Genomic DNA, 17,500 nt, shown 5'->3' with positions numbered 1-17,500 from the left:
CGTTTGTAAAATGTAATTTAATTAACAGTTTCTGACACGCGTGCATTTCATGTTAGCTTGCTCGGTAGCTCGTGCGACGACGTGCAACTTTTCATCTGGCGAGCTCCGGACGAATTTCCTCTCGTTTATTGGCTAGGAAAAAAGGAAGATCATTTTTATACATATGTACGAGTGTATACATACACTTTTATATAAAACAGAGAGAGAGAGAGAGAGAGGAGAAAACACCATATACAGCCTGTATTAATTTAATTAACGTTAGTCGACGCACGCATGTTTTTGAGTTGTTGAGAGAGAGTAGTCTTCTAAAGGAAAAAAAAATAAATAAATAAACAAAAATAAATAAATAAATAAATAAATAAATAAATAAAAATGAAAACAAAGAAAAAACGAAAAAAAAAGATTGTATACAAAATTGTTGGAACGTAAAAATTAAAAAACGAGGGTTTGTAGGATAAGGATAGAAAGAGTCTACATTTTCGAGATACCTATGTATACAAATGTTATAGTTTCAAGTGTACAACCCTTTTCACTATACATTTAACTCATCCACTTGAAAAACACCGAGGTTAAAATATTTAGGTATATGTAAACATTTTGCTCTTTATACTCTATGCATGCAAGTACCTATATCCATACACTTATGTATCCATGTACATATGTATATATATATATATATATATATATATATATATATATATATATGCATTTATTCGGATAAACATTTTACTCGTTAATACGAGATTTTTTAAGTCGATCTCTTTCGTTCAGTTTTTTTTTCATATAATTTTCTCTCTTTTATACGTGTTCAACGAGTTTCCCTATCCTTTAGACATTCGTTTTTTGCTTTATAATCGAGATTATCCTTTCAAGATCGTTAAAAGAGATAAATGAATATAAACGTTTCAATGTAAAATTAGCTTTGGTACGAATTTATTATACTAATTGTTTGAAAAGGATCTTCTTTTTTTTTATTTCCCTTTCCTTTCTCTTTGTTCTTTTTTCTTTTTTTTTTGGTAAAAAAATATGCTCTAGAAAAATTAATCTGACGTTACGTAGGAAAGATAAAGTTGTTAATTAATTAATTAAAAAAAGTAATTTCGTAACATACACAATCTCTATATATACAAATACATATACATTACATATACATATATATTATATCTACGTACATACGCAGGTACATATGTTTTGAAAAAAACATTGAAAGAAACGTTAAAGGAAAAGCGAGATCTTATCGAAGTTGGAGAGTTGAGTTTCCTCTTGTAAAAAGTCTTCTTTTCAGTTGTGGAAAGGATGAAAATGAAAGTCTCTGTGACCGCAGCTGCAAAGGCAAGACTAACGGTTACGTGAAATGGCCCGTCGAGATATATACGACGAGATATATTCCACTAACCCTTCCTCTCTCCCTTCGTTTCCCCATTTAAAAAGCTTTCCTAACAGTCTAGAAAATCTTGTCCGTCTTAATGGAAACTACCTCGAAAAGATTTTACACTTTTTCCTATAAGAATATTATTTTTTATGATAGCCTTTCAAACTCCCGTAGAAACTCGTACAATTTCGAAATTATCATACAGAGTGGTCGAAAAGTTCCTTACCAGTGGACCAAATTCCCTGGGCTTGTAGTTTTGCAATTTGAAAGAAAAGAGATATAAAAAGAGAGGAAGAAAAAGAAAAAGGGAAAAAAATTAGCCACGAAAATTACTAACTAAATTTTTCATATTTTCCGATCGTACGTCCCAATTCATTTCGTAGCGAGATTTACAAAACGCGTACTTAAAAGAGAATATTATATAGACATTTATTTCGTTCCAAACTACCGAAAGAGAGAAAGAAAAAGAAAGAGAGAGAGAGAGAGAGAGAGAGATAAAGAGATAGATAGAGACTTTAGGAAAACTATCGACAATTTTGGGTATAGCGAGATAGGTAGTAAAAGATATAGTAGAGGGTGGGGTACGAGTGTAATCCTTTGTAACAGAATGGATTAACCAAGAGAGGATTTTGGCCCGTATTCTGTATTGTCTTTGCCTAGTTAATAAGATGGAAATAGGTTGGCAGTAGATCTTAACTGGAATCTAGAGAGAAGAAGAGAAACTTTTATCCGGATCTCGATCGTGAAGCGGCATAATCTTCTTAGCATGCAGATGCGTCTTGTTGAATGAGATGTCGACTGATTTTCATATTCCTCTTTCTCTTTCTTTCCTTCTTTCTCTCTCTCTCTCCCTTTCTCTCACTCTTTTTCCTAAAGAATACTCTTAATTAACTTACTACAGATAAATACATTTCCACCCTCCCATAAGAAATTAATTAAGAAATATAAAGATTTATCGTAATAACTTAGGACTCGATATTTAGTTAACATTATTAGCTAGTAGACAAGAAATGACGTTTAGAAATCTCCGTTTATAGAAGCTCTTTTCGATGAGGAACATTAGGGGACAATTTATCTCATTCAATGACGTAACACAGGTTCGACGGGTCCCGTGTCAAAGGGTCGTCAATATCACGAGCATCGGAAAAAGCTCGCTTAGCTAGAGCGAGCTTCGAAAGGTAGAGAGAAGAGGAGGAGGAGGAGGAGTTACGAGGTTTCAGGGAGAGAGTGATTCGATGCTGGAGGATAGAGAGAAAGAGACAGACGAAGAGACAGGGATAGAGAGAGAGAGAGAGAGAGAGAGAGATAGAGAGGGTTGAGGGAGAAATAGTGGGAGAGTAGAGGCTAGAGAAGGCTGGGAGGATGTCAGTGGAAGCGGTTAAAACCGCATCAGGGTTTGTTCGCGTAAGAGGTGCCGTGGTGTCCTGCATCCAGCAGGCATCGAAAACCCATCGCGTGCTGGCCGACCACGCCTTCCTAATGCTGCTGCCAGCACCAAAAGCTCTCCAACCGCACCTACAGCAAGGACACCGATTCAATATCCTCATCCTTCTCTCTCTCTCTCTCTCTCTCTCTCTCTCTCTCTCTCTCTCTCTCTGTCTTTCTCTCTCTTTATCTCTGTCTCTGTCTTTCTCATTTCCTCTTGTATCTCGCTTCCTCTTCTTTCTTTCACCATTTCAACTTCTCTCTCTCTCTCTTTATCTATCTATCTGTCTATCTATTTATCTATCTATCTATCTATCTATCTATCTATCTATCTCTATCTATCTATCTCTATCTCTCTATCTCTGTCACACTTTTAACGAAGAGTCGTGATTGTACCAACAACCAACAATGCTCTAGGACTCCTTCTCAAACGCCGATAAAGGCCTTTTACAATCTAGATAATTAATTGGACGTTAATAAATCGTTAGTTGTCGGCGGTACGTGAGAGAGAACTTCGGAAATTCTCTGTTTGAATAATGGCCCCAATTGATCCCTCCGAAAATTCGATTGATTTTCATTTCTTCTGACTTTGACGACCTCCTTTTTTTCTCTTCTCTTCATTTCTCTTCTCCTCTTTATTCGTTTTTGACATAAAAAAAAAGAGGAAATTCGTAAGCAAGCTTCATAATAAAAAAAAAATATATATATATATCCATGAATCTGATAGAGTCTCAAGTATCATCCCCTAAATCGTTAAGAGTATCGTTCGCTTGTATAACTCTTTCTTCGTTGAATGAATAGAACACTTCTCCGGCATCTTTTCGTTGGAGATATCATTCTTTCTTTTGTTAATCTATCTATCTATCTATCTATCTATTTTTTTCATTTTTTCTTTCGTCCACTTTCTTTCTCTCTCTCTCTCTCTTCTTCTCTCTTCTTCTCTCTTTGTCTTTCTTGATTTTCACACTTTACTCTTTCTTTTTTTCGTTTATTTTTTTCGTTTCCTTTCTTTTCCTTTCTTCCCTTTCTTTTTCCTTTTTTCCATTCTTCTTCTTTATACCATTTTGCTTACTTTCTTTCACTCTCGTTGTCCAATGATTTTTTCCTTTTTTCTTTTTTGTTTTTTCCATTTTCCAACCACAGGAGACTCTCCAACGAAGTACACTCGTGAACCCTTTTTCTCTCTGCTGCTATAAGAGCCATCCATTAGAACCGTCGAATGAAGAGAGAGAGAGAGAGAGAGAGAAAAAGAAAAAAATTTTTTTTCTAATAAGATTACATACTTCGCCTACTGTTCGAGTTGGATTATATGAAATACTTGTTCTTTTAATTTTTTTTTTATTTTTTTTCCTTCTCTTTTTTTTTTCTTTCGATTGAACCGAATCGAAACGAACGCTTAATACAAATTTGTTAGATTGTTTGGAAGTGAACATTTATTGTTGAAATATTTTTCGTTAGGATTTCTCTCTCTCTCTCTCTCTCTCTCTCTCTTTCTCTCCCTCTCCCTCTTTCTCTTTCTCAGAGAGAATTCGTTTGTTAAATATTCGAAATCAATCGTGTACACGATATTTGCAAACTGACGAGCAGCAATGTTCGTGCTCATTAATTCCGTTTATCGAAGCCTCCCCACCTTCGTTCCAACCACCATCCTCTCTCTCTCACCCCTCGCGCTATGTAATTATGTAGCTGGATAGTTATGTAACGATTGGCAAACGAGAAACGTGTTCCTCTGATATCGAACAAGCTATACCCTACACACGGTGCATATTAATTTATTTGATAGCTTCGTTTCTCATATCGAGAAATCAAGAATAGTTATTCATCTTATTATTACTATTATTATTATTATTATTATTATTATTATTTTTATTAAAAAAAAAGAAAGAAAGAAAAAAAATAACTCGGAGAAAACAACGAAAAAAAAAAAAAAAGAAATAAAACTCTTCCTCCTCGAAAATTTGAGTAAATCGAAGCTGTTTGATGCGGAACAGTAACGTTTTATACGATATATCTAGTAAAGTAATAATCGATGATGAATGATTTATTTTATCTGAAAATACGAGCATGGTTAATATGAGCTCCCGAATTATTTATTGTCTCGGGAAACCAGCATTGGTCGAAGTTTGTGGACTAAAGCGGATTATTAACTAACGAGCCGTACTTTAGCGATATATTGAATTTATATAATATCATTGATTCAAATAATGCGTAGAGAGATAGAGAGCAACAGAGAGAGGAAAAGAGAGAGAGAGAGAGAGAGAAAGAGTGGGAAAGAAAGAAGAGAATATAAAGCTTTATACCAAAATATAATGCATATACCTATTAATTAAATAAATAGAAAATTTTTCTCTTTCAAATTTAATAATACGTTATGCTTTGAAAATACCTTATGGCAAATGATGAAAATCAAGATCAATGCAAATTCATGAATGTTCATTTTAATCAGTTATGATGATATTGTTCCATTCAAAGAGAATCCGATATAAATGGATCATTTTGAAAATCCTTTATAATAAGTAATATTCGAATATTAATTACTGTATTATATCAATATTATTATTTGTAGAACACTTAGTGTTATAAAATAAGGTAGCATTTTCATAATACTTGAAAGAACGATATTAACATAATATAAATAATACAGGTATGCTAGAAGTAATAGTAGAAGAAAATAATACTTTACTATACGAATAAAAATATGTTCGATATTATTATTTTTCTTTTTATTATACTAGGTTATACTTTATTTATATATTTTTTATTTTATTATACTTTATTATACTAAATTCTTTTTATTATTGATCTCTTGATATTATAACTTTTTCTTTTTTTATCGAATAGTACGTTCGTAATAACATAATGTATACGATACAATAATATACATTAATATTATCGTAAAATATAATACAGTATTACATATAATATATATTAATATTATTATAACATAATTTCTAAACGTAATCACTGATCCTTTAGCTATACCAAATCAAATATATTCCATTGTTCTCTCTAATTTAGTGATTTAAATAGCAAAGATCGTCAAGAAACGTAAGATCTTTCATACGAATGAAAAGCATTTACTCGAGATCTTTGATAATCAGCAAATACAAGTGTATATATATATATATAGAAAGAGAGAGAAAGAGAAACTCATAGAATCTCAGACGTTTAATTGTCACGATTTAACGAACCGTGTGTGCTGTGTATGCTTAGCTTTTGTCGTTCGAAATGTTCTCCTCTTCTTCTTCTTCTTCTTCTTCTTCATCATCATCTTCATCGTCGTCGTCGTCGTCGTCGTCGTTGCTATCGTCGAATTCGACGTCAGCCATATAGGACAAAGTTGTCTAGAATAATTAAGAGGAAGCGTCACTACGAACATCGAATCGTTATAAAGCATCGCCATTGTGTAACAAACCCGATAACGTAAATCGTACAGAGAACGCGATAACAGTCTTTTAGTTATCGAGAAAGCATGATATTTCGTACCATTACGACAAACTTTACGACTATATCGAACTATTTTCTTTTCTATTTTATTTTATTTTCTTTTTTTTCATCGTCAATAATGGATTATGATTTATTAAAAAAAAAGAAAAAAAAAAAGAAAAAAAATAAATATGACGTGAAATCGTTTCGAAATCGATACTAATACTAGGTATTATATAATGATCGCAATTTTCATTTTTCTTCGGTACAATAATGCTAAGAAAGTTGTTTATTAGCACGGAAACAAATAAGTGTTATAGTAAGTTCGATCATTATTCTCTTTATATCATCTCTCCTTTTTATTTTCTTTCTTATTTCTCTCGTTTTATCTATTAACTTTCTCCATGATCCAATTTTTCTTCTCTGTCTATTAAAAAAAAAAAAATCACGTTATATTAATGTATGTTTATGTAACGTCAGCTTTTTTTATTTTTTGTTGAGCCCTTATTACTTATAATTTGTCTGACGTTAAATGTAAGTAACAAATACAAATCACGATATACAAATAAAATAAATATTCATGTTTGATTTAAATCATTTTAGTACTGATTTAAATTATCCAAGATTAGTAGTATTTTGATCTACCTCTTCATTCAAAATCCATTTCGTCTAACTCGATTTTAGTGTCATCGTCGGTGAGCAAAACCGATTTGATTTTATGCTTGGATTCGTTCGTTGAAGTCGTCTAGAAATCGTGGCCTTTCCTTTCCTTTACTATGTTTAGAGTAAAGATGAAGTGTAAGAGAGAGAGAGAGAGAGAGACAGAGACAGAGAGAGAAAGATGGAAAGTGGAAAATCACGCAGATGTTGCAACTACGACGAGGTAGAGTTGATTTAGCGTCTCGTGTAAACTTGACTCGATACCTTCTACGAGATTTGTGGGCTGTCTCAGCGAAATTGCTGGACCAGCTACGAAATGCTCTACGTTCCTGGGAGGATAAGGGTGAAGGACGAAGAGGTGTGGGTAATGTAAGAGGAGATGGTAAGAGGAGGAAGAAAAGTAACTATGATTCTCTCTGTCCGTTCAACGAATCACTGCGATCATTATTTTGTCTTTTCTTTCCGTTTTTTTTTTGCCTTCCAACAAACTCTTTTTTGAATCGATTTAATACTATATCACGTATATGTATGTGTGTGTGTGTTTGTAAGGAAACAAAAAATTTGTGAATCAGATATTGACAATTTTTTATATTATCTACGGACGTTTCTATCTTCTTATTTTGTTCCCTTTTTTCTTTTAAAATTTTTCACGTAAAATCGATATAAGCACAAAAATAGAAGAGAGAGGGAGAGAGAGAGAGAGATCTCTTCATTTCATATTCGCAACAATTAGGAATAATTCGTTGGATATGCGAGATGGAGAGAGAAGCGTTAATGTGGAAAATTTGATAGCTTTGAATTTCATTCGACCGATAAAAAGATTATTCGTGAGAGAAGAGAAAAGCGAGAGATAATGAAAAAATAAAACCAAAAAAAAGATATACACACAAAAAAGAAATAAAAATAAAACTGGTCGGTAACATTCCGATTCCATTGGGAAGACACTAGAGGATATATAGTATAGAATATAAACTTGCCATCGGCGATATTTTTGCTCCGTTTCGAATTTCACGGTCGAGTGGTGCGATAACGAGCGAGGTAATTAAAATGAAAAATCAGTCGTTTATCTTCTTTTATTGTTCCGCAGTTTTGTAATTATTAATGTTCCCACACGACCTTTCATCGAATTTATTATATTCCATTTTATAGAGACTCGTGTTATTTAATTTAACAATAGAAATTAAATCGACCGTGCGATAGTAGGTAATTCGAATTATCTCTAAATCTTGTCTTATCTCTTACGCACTTTTTTTCTCTTTTTCTTTTTGACTTTTACATTTGAATCCTAGAAATTTCGTAAGTTTTCTTTTGGATAATCTTTCGATATGTATTATTATAAATCAATGCAATCTTTCCTTCGAGATATTGTTTCGAATAATTTGATAATTTTTATTTCACATTTTTTCAAATTATTTGATTATTATGGAAATATATGAAACTTAAATTATGTTTCTAATAATTCAACTATTTTTCTCGTAGAAAATTTAACATATTATATATAATATATATATGTGTGTGTATATATATTATAAATGCAAATGCTGTTTCTAGTAATTTTCTAATTTCGAGTAAGAAAATAGGATTCAATCCGGAGATTTTAGAATAAAAGAATTTTAGTTTTTAGGAAACGAAAAAACTCAATTTGCATCGTCATAATTTGGCCATTTCGGTGTTTCATAGATAAAAAGGAAAAAAGAAAGGAAAAAGAAAATAAGATTTGAAAGGGTTGGTTACAGGACCCTCTCTCGTGAAATTAGCAAGTTAGAGAATATTATCCCAAAAGTAAAAGAGAGAAAGAATGAATATGAGAGAGAGAGAGAGAGAGAAAGAGAGAGAGAGAGAGAGAGAGAGAGAGCCGACTGGGATTAGTATCTCTGGTTGCATCGTGCAGCTTGCACATGCAAAAGCTGACCACAGCGGTTTGCACTCCCTTCCTCTTTCCTATTATATCACTGAACACGAGAAAGAGGGAGAGAGAGAGAGAGAAATAGATAGAAGAAGAAGGTTATAGCGAAACTCGCATGTTGCAGAATATAGTGAGGTGTCGTTACAGAGAGAAAATTGGATATCACTAGGGAAAATTGCTCTTCTTGATTACATATATAATATAATAACTAATTTTCTGAAAAATTTCTATAATTCCAATAAACCAATAAAAACTTTTCCTTCATTTCTATCCTACCATTTCTTCCTACCATTTTATATTTCTGTAAATTTCTAATATTTTTTATACAAAAGAGAAAGAACAAAGAAACTATTAGTACATATTACATAGATACATATATATATATATATATATATATATATATATATATATATATATCGGTATCGGCAATTTCGCTATTTCTGCCCTTTCTATTTCTCTTATATTTTTTTATATTTTTACTACTTTAATAAAAAGAAAAAAAAAAGGGAGAAAAGTAGTTACAAAAAATAAACATGTCCCTAGGAAACATGTATCATTTTAGTAATTGTCTTTTTTTTTCTATTGTACCTATCGTACCATTTAAAAAAAAAAAAAGAAGAAGAACAAGAAATGGAAAAAGAAAGAAATAGTTTAACAAAATTCGGAACTATCGAATTCATGATGTATCATTCCTATCGATCGAAGGAGATTGAACGGAGCAATGGGTCCCTTTTCTACATACCCTTTACGACATATCCTTCTTCTTCTTCTTCTTCTTCTTCGTTTTCTTCTTTTTACTACTACTTTGCTCCCTTTTTCTTGTCGCGGCTTTTTCCTACTTCCTTCTCCATTTTACGTAGCGCGACTCTTATTCCGCGAAAAATGTGAATCCCCGAGGACTCGCGTGTCAAGTATAGAAGTGTGTCAGGGATTGTAAGAAAGTTTCTCGCGAATTCGATATTTCTTTTTACCATGTGCGCACGGATTTGGAAAGGAGACATCGATGTGTCAGTCTTCCAAAAAGGATACGTCCTTGATACGTCAGAACGTACCTAAGTATATGCCAAATGTCGATCTAATTTGAAGTTCGCGTTGCAAATAACTTTAAATAAAAAGTAATGTTTCTTTTTCGTTCTTTTTTCGTTCATTCGTTTGTATCGAGAAAGAAAGAATAAAAGATTTCTCGCGTGTGAAATTTCGGAAGGACGAGAGAGGAGAAGGAATAATGGTGATGGTAATCAAATAACATAAACTATCCGTTAGGATGGAAAACTAGGCTTTCCTTGCGCAGGACGCATCAATTTTGGAAGCTCACTGATTCACGCTACTGTCCACAAATCATCGCATCTGTTGCTGTGGTTTTCGTGATGCGCAACGCCGATGGTAACGGAAAGGACAAGAGAGAGAGAGAGAGAAATAGAGATAGGTAGAGAGAGAGAGAGAGAAAGAGAGAGAGAGAGAGAGAGAGAGAGAGAGTAGGATTTGCTTTGGTATTCTACCCCCTATATACGGGCAAATTAGATCGTGACGTCATCCGTATAACAAATTGATGGCTGGAAAATCAAATAGGATTTATGGCTTTGCGATAGTTCCGAGCAGCATCTCTCTTGGGAGAAAGAGAGAAAGAGATAGGATCACGTAACTATTGAATATCGGTGTATTAAACAATCATGTATTATATAGTATTATTAAATTGTAACGAAATTCTTCTACGTGGTAAAAAATTGTATTGATTTAACATCCCGTTGCTTTTTTCTTTTCTTGTACGATTCATTTTTTTACATTTTAAAATTAATATGTAACAAACAGAAAATTAGAATGAAAGAAGAAATATGTGCAAAGACGTTGTTAACGATTAATCTCGTTATTAGATATTTATTTCATGATAATATATATATATATATATATATATATATATATATATATATATAAAATAAATAACGAATAATAAGAGACAGTAGTGATGATCTATGTTCGTCCATATGCGTCAACGTGATAACAGCTGGACCAACATCTGCCTCACGTTCTAATCTCATCATATTCGAAACTATTCTGATATGTCATGCAGTTAAAAGGAAGAAAAAGAAAAAGTAGAAGAGAAAAGGAAAAGAAAATAGAAAAAAAAGAAAAAGATATGAAATCGAATGAGTTCATATTAAATAAAATAAATTCCGTTTGTGAAATAAATGAAATATTACGACTAAGGAATTCCGATATAGAAAATTTTATGGTACTTCGTGTATTCTCTTCGTGTATTCTCTTCGTGTATATACGTGTATGTACATATGTATATATGTATGTATGTATGTATATATTTCATGGTAAACGTGACACCAAAAAGCGTGTGCGTATTCATCGAACGACGAGAAACGCTTTACCAAACAGTTATTTATGGTACCATTCTGGTTTCTCTTTGACCCGTCGAACAATCCTGCACAATAACGAGTTTACTTTTCTCCTCGAATAAAATTCGTGTTAAATAGTTGCCATGTTTAACATTGTGCATACCTAATACTACTGGATGCTCATGCTTTGATGATTCAAACGTAAAGAGTCAAACTACAACTACATGTTCAGTATGTACGTGTATGTATATATATATATACTGAGCATGAAAAATTGATATATATCTTTTTAAATATATATTAAATATATACATATTTTTTTTAAATAGTTATATATATTTATAAATGTCCAAATATAAATCTAAAACGTCGTCGGAATATTTTTTCTAGTTAATTGTTTATTTCTGTAATAAGAGAAAGAGAGATAGAGAGAAAGAGACAAAGAAAGAGAGAAAGAGAGAGAATACTTTTATTTTATTTTTTATTTTTTTGTTTTCACAAAGGTACACAAGTATCGCTAATTACCGATCGATCAATGTACCTTGTAATTAAATGAGCAGCTAAAGACAAGCGAATTTCCGAGTCTGAGGAAAGTCGAAGAATTTTGTTAAAAGACGGTCCCCCCCCCCTCTCTCTCTCTCTCTCTCTCTCTTTCTCTTATGTAATTTGCTATCATTCGTAAAAGAAAGCTTTTTCGTTTCTCTCTCTCTCTCTTTCCTTCTTGCTCATTAAAGAAGAAAAGGATATCACAATCGAACTTCTCAAATTAAAGAGGATACTTAATTAATAGGAAATAAATAAAAAAAAAAAAAAGAAAGAAAGAAAGTAAACTGAATATCAATACTCCGTTTATCTTTTTCCTTTTTCTTTGAAGTATCTCTTTCCTTTTTCTACTGATCAATGAAAATATATTTACGCATTTAAAACTATTATAAATATAAAACACCAACTAATCTAAACAGCGTAGAATTTTTTTTATCTGTAGGATTAATTATCTCCATAGCATTTTTTTTTCATATGATATTAAATAATATTTAATACAATATTACTTATCGTACGAATAAAATTTCGGTGTAAACGTACATCGAAAAAAATTACCATAACATTTTCATCTGTAATATTAATTAGTAATTAAAACTTGGATTAAATTTCATTGATGAAATTTAATCGTTCCTTTTCATAATCGAAACGATCTCCTGAATTATTTAATATATATTCTACAACAATATAATCGATAATTCCATTAGATTTTTAATATCATCGAAACAAAATACAAATTACAAGTAAAGATTAAAGATAATTTCATTCTCGACTGAAATCTCAAAGATGATCTCTAAAACTAATAAGTCAACAACGAGTGGGTTATTCGTACGTCAACGAGTACGTGCCATATGAAATATGATAATCGTTGGTTGGAACACGTTCGATTTATCATATTCCTTATGGTGCATTATCATAATAGCATCGAGCACGATATCCCATATTCGACGTCGTCTCGACTTGACACGCTAATTCATGGAAGATCGATGCGAGTTTTCGATATATATATGTCGATGTCAAACAAACAACGTAAAATTAAAACTTCTTTAAAGTATTTGCATCTTAAAATGTTTAATTGTTTATTATCTATACACACATAGATATATATATATATCAACATATAATTAATATCATTATATTCTATAATTAAAAATATATTAAATAATGAAATAAAAGTAATAATACACTTTTATACTGTAATAGTAATGATGTTTATATATTTGATATAATGATGTTTATATTATATATTATTATACAGTATATATATATATATATATATATATATATATATAAAATACATATATATGATACACGTAATATATAATCAATAATTAATTATTATATCAATAAGATCGTTTGCTAATAAATGATAAAATATATTATAAATATATTAGAAAATAAATTTACCTTTATTTTGATATAAATAAATATAAGAGAAACATTGTGTTTACAGCAGCAACAAGACCGCCAATAGTCGACATCGAACCAAAGGGCCAAGCGGTAGTACGTTTGGGTGATAGTCTAAGGATCATGTGTACGATGGGTTCGCCATTGCAAATCTGTCGCGTTGAGATACACGGTGAAAGCAGCATGATTCTCAGGCCGAATCAATCATCGGACGATGGTATCGAGTATTATGGGGAGGGTACTAATAAAGGTCAATGCGGTGTGCACATCTTTAAAGTGAAGGAGCAACACAATGGAATCTTCAGGTGTGCTTTAACACCGGAAGATCGTCGTGTAGAGAGCAACGCCAGCGTTAACATAGTCGTTGCTAGTAAGTATTATCGTCTAATTATCGTAATTATTCATCTTCAAATATGCATCAAAAGTACGACAAAACATATGAATGAATTTTTTTCTTTTCTTTTTTTTTTTCGATAAACGTAAGCAAAGACTTTTCGTAACAACGTTTCTTACATTTATTTATTGATTCGTTCTTTCTCTTTTTTTTTTTCAATATATAGAACCACCAAACAATCCAGAACTACATACGAGTCTAGGACACTATGGTAGATACGAATATCAAAAAGGACAAAAATTGGAGATCAGCTGTAGTGCCTCTGGTGGACGACCAGCTGCGAACGTATCTCTATATCTTGGTACATATGATTTGTATATAAATATATATAATTCTTTTTTTTTTTTTTTTTTTTTTTTTTTTTTTTTTTTTTTTTTTTTTTTAATAAAAAATATAATATGATCTCTATTTTTATACGATATACATACGACGTTAATTAATATTCATAGACGACGAACCACTTGGCAATGACGAGAGACCAATCATCTATGAAGACCCGAGCATGAACGAAGTATCTATGGCAGTACAAAATGCTTCACGTAGCTTGGATTGGACCGATAACAGCAAGACTTTAAGATGCATAGCCAATCATATCGCTTTGGATAAACCAAAAGAGAGTAAAATGCAGCTTCAAGTTTACTGTAAGTATATATATATATATATATATCGTTGTCCATTTAATTAATGAATACGAATCACGAACGAGTTTTTATTATCCCTTTTATTTATTCAGATCCGCCACAACCACAACCGGTCATCGAACATTTTGGATACGTAATCGGCCAAAAGGGTACAGTAAACGTAACAGTTTACGCTAATCCAAGGCCACGTTTCTTATGGCGAGTAAATGGCGAGAAAATCGAAGAAGGCCGTCCAGATGAAAGCAATCGTCTTGAAACATCCACTGCCGTAGAGTTGGTAAGAGACCTTGATCCATTATTTCTATAAAACAATTCCCTGGAGAAACAAAGAATAAGAAGGGACAACAAAAAAGAAAAAAAAAGAAAGAAAGAAAGGGAAAGTAAATAAAAAAAAAAAAAAAGAAAAAAAGAGAGAGAGAAATAAAGAAAAAGTGTTCGAACGATTTACGTGCATATGTTTCTCCTCGTGTGTTTTTCGAATATTCTTTTAAAAGAGAAACAGACGGTCGAAGGAAGAAAGGAAGGAAAGAGAAGAAAAAAGTAAATCCGACCGAAGAACGAAACGATCACGATATTGAAGAGAATCATGATGAAGGAATACCACCTAGAAGTAAGAATAGTGGATGGTGGTAGTGATGGTATGAGATATAGGAGAGAGACTTGTTCTAGCAAAAGAGAAGAGAAGAGAAGAGAATAGAATAGAATAGAAAAGGGGGGAAGGTGAGGAAGGTAGAACAGAAATCCAATATTGCTTTGCGCGCCAGTCAGCCTCGATTTACTGTTCATTCGGCGCGTTCTCCATGCATCTGTGTGACTCGAAAGTTAACCACCAAGCGAGCATTCTGCACCGACGTAATGAAATTCCATCGAACTCAGATGCTTAGACTCAGAAACGAGAGCAACGACGCTTTCGTTGCGCCCAGTATATGTATATTATATATATATATATATGTGTGTGTATTTATATATACATATTATATGTATATACATATGTATATGTATACGTATATGTACGAGTAGTATCTCTTTCGCGAATGGATAAGGAAGAGTAGGAAGATCTCTCACGATCTTATAAACTGTCGTGAATCTTTGTACAATATTGTTTCATTAGATAATAATTAATTTAATACGTTAAAGCACGGATATACACTCGCACGTATTTCGTAGCGTCGTATTTCATTAATATTTCCATCCTTTGATTTCTATTATTATCATTGCCTTCTCTTCTTTCAATTTTCTTTCGATCGATTTGTTTACTCCAACGAGATCAATGAACTTTTTGTTGTAATAATAATAATAATAATAATAATAATAATAATAATAAAAATAAAAATAAAACGTTACAAGCTAAAATCGTCGACTGAATATTAAAAAAGAGAAAAAGAAAAGCGCTCTACACATACGTACGTACATATACATTCGATCGAGTCCAACGATTGTTACGATGTAACGTTGTAAAATCGAAAATCGTTAAAAAAAGAAAAGGAAGAAAAGAAAAAGAACAGAAGAAAAAACAATTTCTGAACTAATAATTGTAGCATCAAGATAATTTATTTTAAACGTTGAAAATTTATGCTCGCGAACGTTCTTCGTTCTTCTTCGAAATCGTTTGAAATCAAAATCTCTCTCTCTCTCTCTCTCTCTCTCTCTCTCTCTCTCTTTCTGTCTCTGTCTCTCTCTTGTTCTCATTCAACGATTATTCGATACTTTTACCCGACAGAGAGATATTTCGATGCTGAATGGTACTCGACGGATTCCGCGGAAAGTTCTAAAGCTTGATACTCGGATCTACTTCCACCACCATCACCTACCCTTTTCCTCCTCCCTCTCTTCTACATACCCCTCCCCCTCCCCTTGAACCCCTCAGAACGTGGGATGCAACGCTCTGGAACAACACTCCGCGTGCAAGAACCAATAAAGCTCTAGTTGAAATTGCCCGAACTGGGCTTTTGTGTATAAATGGCTTTCGATCTGAGCGACTCGTCGACTCTACCTACCTATCCACCTTTCGACGAATACGCGAATCAACTTTTATTGAAAATGCAATTACGAAAGGAGAAGACATTGCTAGGATTATTAAAAAGGAGAAAAAAGATATACACACACATATATATATACATATGTGTGTGTGTATACTTATTCACTCATTTACTTACTTTCTATTTTTTCTTTTTTTTTTTAAATATTTGAATCTATTGTTCGAACGATGTATTTTTTTCTCTATTTAAGTTTGTAATATTATTTATTTAATTACTTACAGGGTAACGGCGCGTGGCTCGTAGTATTAACTATCGATAGCGTTCAAAAGTCCGACACACAGAAGGAATACATCTTGGAAGCTCACAACAAGGAAGGAGCTTACGAATACCGTATCGTTTTGTCAACGTCCCCAGAACCAGCAGGTAAATTATCGATTTTGTTCGTCTCCTTTTTTTTCTTGTTTTCTTATTAACCTAAATTCTTTTACTTTTTTCTTATCGACAACATTCATCTTCATCTAACATCAATATATATATATATATATATATATATATATATTTATTTATTTATTCTTTTTATATATACAAATTATTTTTGATTAGCGATCAAATAAACGTACTTCTTTTTCAAGAGATAATATTAGAAGAAAAGAAAAAAAAAAAAGGAAAGAAAATTAAAAAAACAAGAAAAAAATCCTATCGTCAAAATTGTGCGAAGGTTTAAAGCTAGCTATATATTATCTCCTTGCACTTCGTTCGTTTGTCACCGTCATTTTCATTCACTCAAAGATTTTCACTTATCACATGCTTCCACCGACCTTCTCGTCACGATCATTATCACCTTTATACTTATGTACATCACCATCGATCGATCATCATTATCTTTCCATGACGATCGACACACACGCACACACAAACACATACACGTACACTTTCTCTACTGTTACTATTACTAATACTACTACAGCAACAACTACTACTACTACTACTACTACTACTACTATTACTACCTATATACACCATGTCACATAATATCTTTCCATGTGTGTATGGGTGTACGTCTTTCTCTAACCATATCGATCCTTCACCGCATGCTCATGCAGGAGCGTTCAGTCACTTCTATGGTAAGCTCTCCGAACACATGCACGCACTAGGTAATGTCATTTTTTCAAATTATTTATACGTAAGCCTGTAGTACCCAAAAAAAAAAGAAAAAAAAATATAAAAAGATCTCATTCGTCACTGTTAAAAAAAGAAAAAAATAACGTGTCCACCTGTTCGTCGTCCTCTCTAACACCGATCTAATGGTAATGAACGTACCATTTCGCTAATGGCACCTACAGTTACTCTCAAAGCTTCTCTCTCTCTCTCTCTTTTTTCTCAATTCTGATCAACTTCAATCGAT

The 17,500-nt window shown here is 32.4% G+C and overlaps 1 protein-coding gene across 12 annotated transcripts in view; it reads left to right on the top strand.

The window, feature by feature from the left end:
* LOC127069278 (fasciclin-3) overlaps nucleotides 1–17,500 on the top strand; it is a 267,122-nt gene that overhangs the window by 233,860 nt on the left and 15,762 nt on the right. For 8 of the 12 annotated variants that reach the window (XM_051006093.1, XM_051006082.1, XM_051006087.1 and 5 more), the window contains 6 exons: nucleotides 13,128–13,451; nucleotides 13,642–13,776; nucleotides 13,925–14,116; nucleotides 14,209–14,393; nucleotides 16,377–16,518; nucleotides 17,199–17,249. In XM_051006093.1, the coding sequence (XP_050862050.1) occupies nucleotides 13,128–13,451; nucleotides 13,642–13,776; nucleotides 13,925–14,116; nucleotides 14,209–14,393; nucleotides 16,377–16,518; nucleotides 17,199–17,249 (1,029 nt within the window). The remainder of the gene's footprint in view (nucleotides 1–13,127; nucleotides 13,452–13,641; nucleotides 13,777–13,924; nucleotides 14,117–14,208; nucleotides 14,394–16,376; nucleotides 16,519–17,198; nucleotides 17,250–17,500) is intronic. The other 4 variants (XM_051006083.1, XM_051006088.1, XM_051006092.1 and 1 more) reach the window with 2 other exon arrangements.

Source organism: Vespula vulgaris, chromosome 15, assembly GCF_905475345.1.
Source record: "Vespula vulgaris chromosome 15, iyVesVulg1.1, whole genome shotgun sequence".
NCBI classification, from domain to species: Eukaryota; Metazoa; Arthropoda; class Insecta; order Hymenoptera; family Vespidae; genus Vespula; species Vespula vulgaris.
The sequence above is the reverse complement of the archived record's forward strand: the minus strand, read 5'-3'. Positions and strand labels throughout refer to the sequence as shown.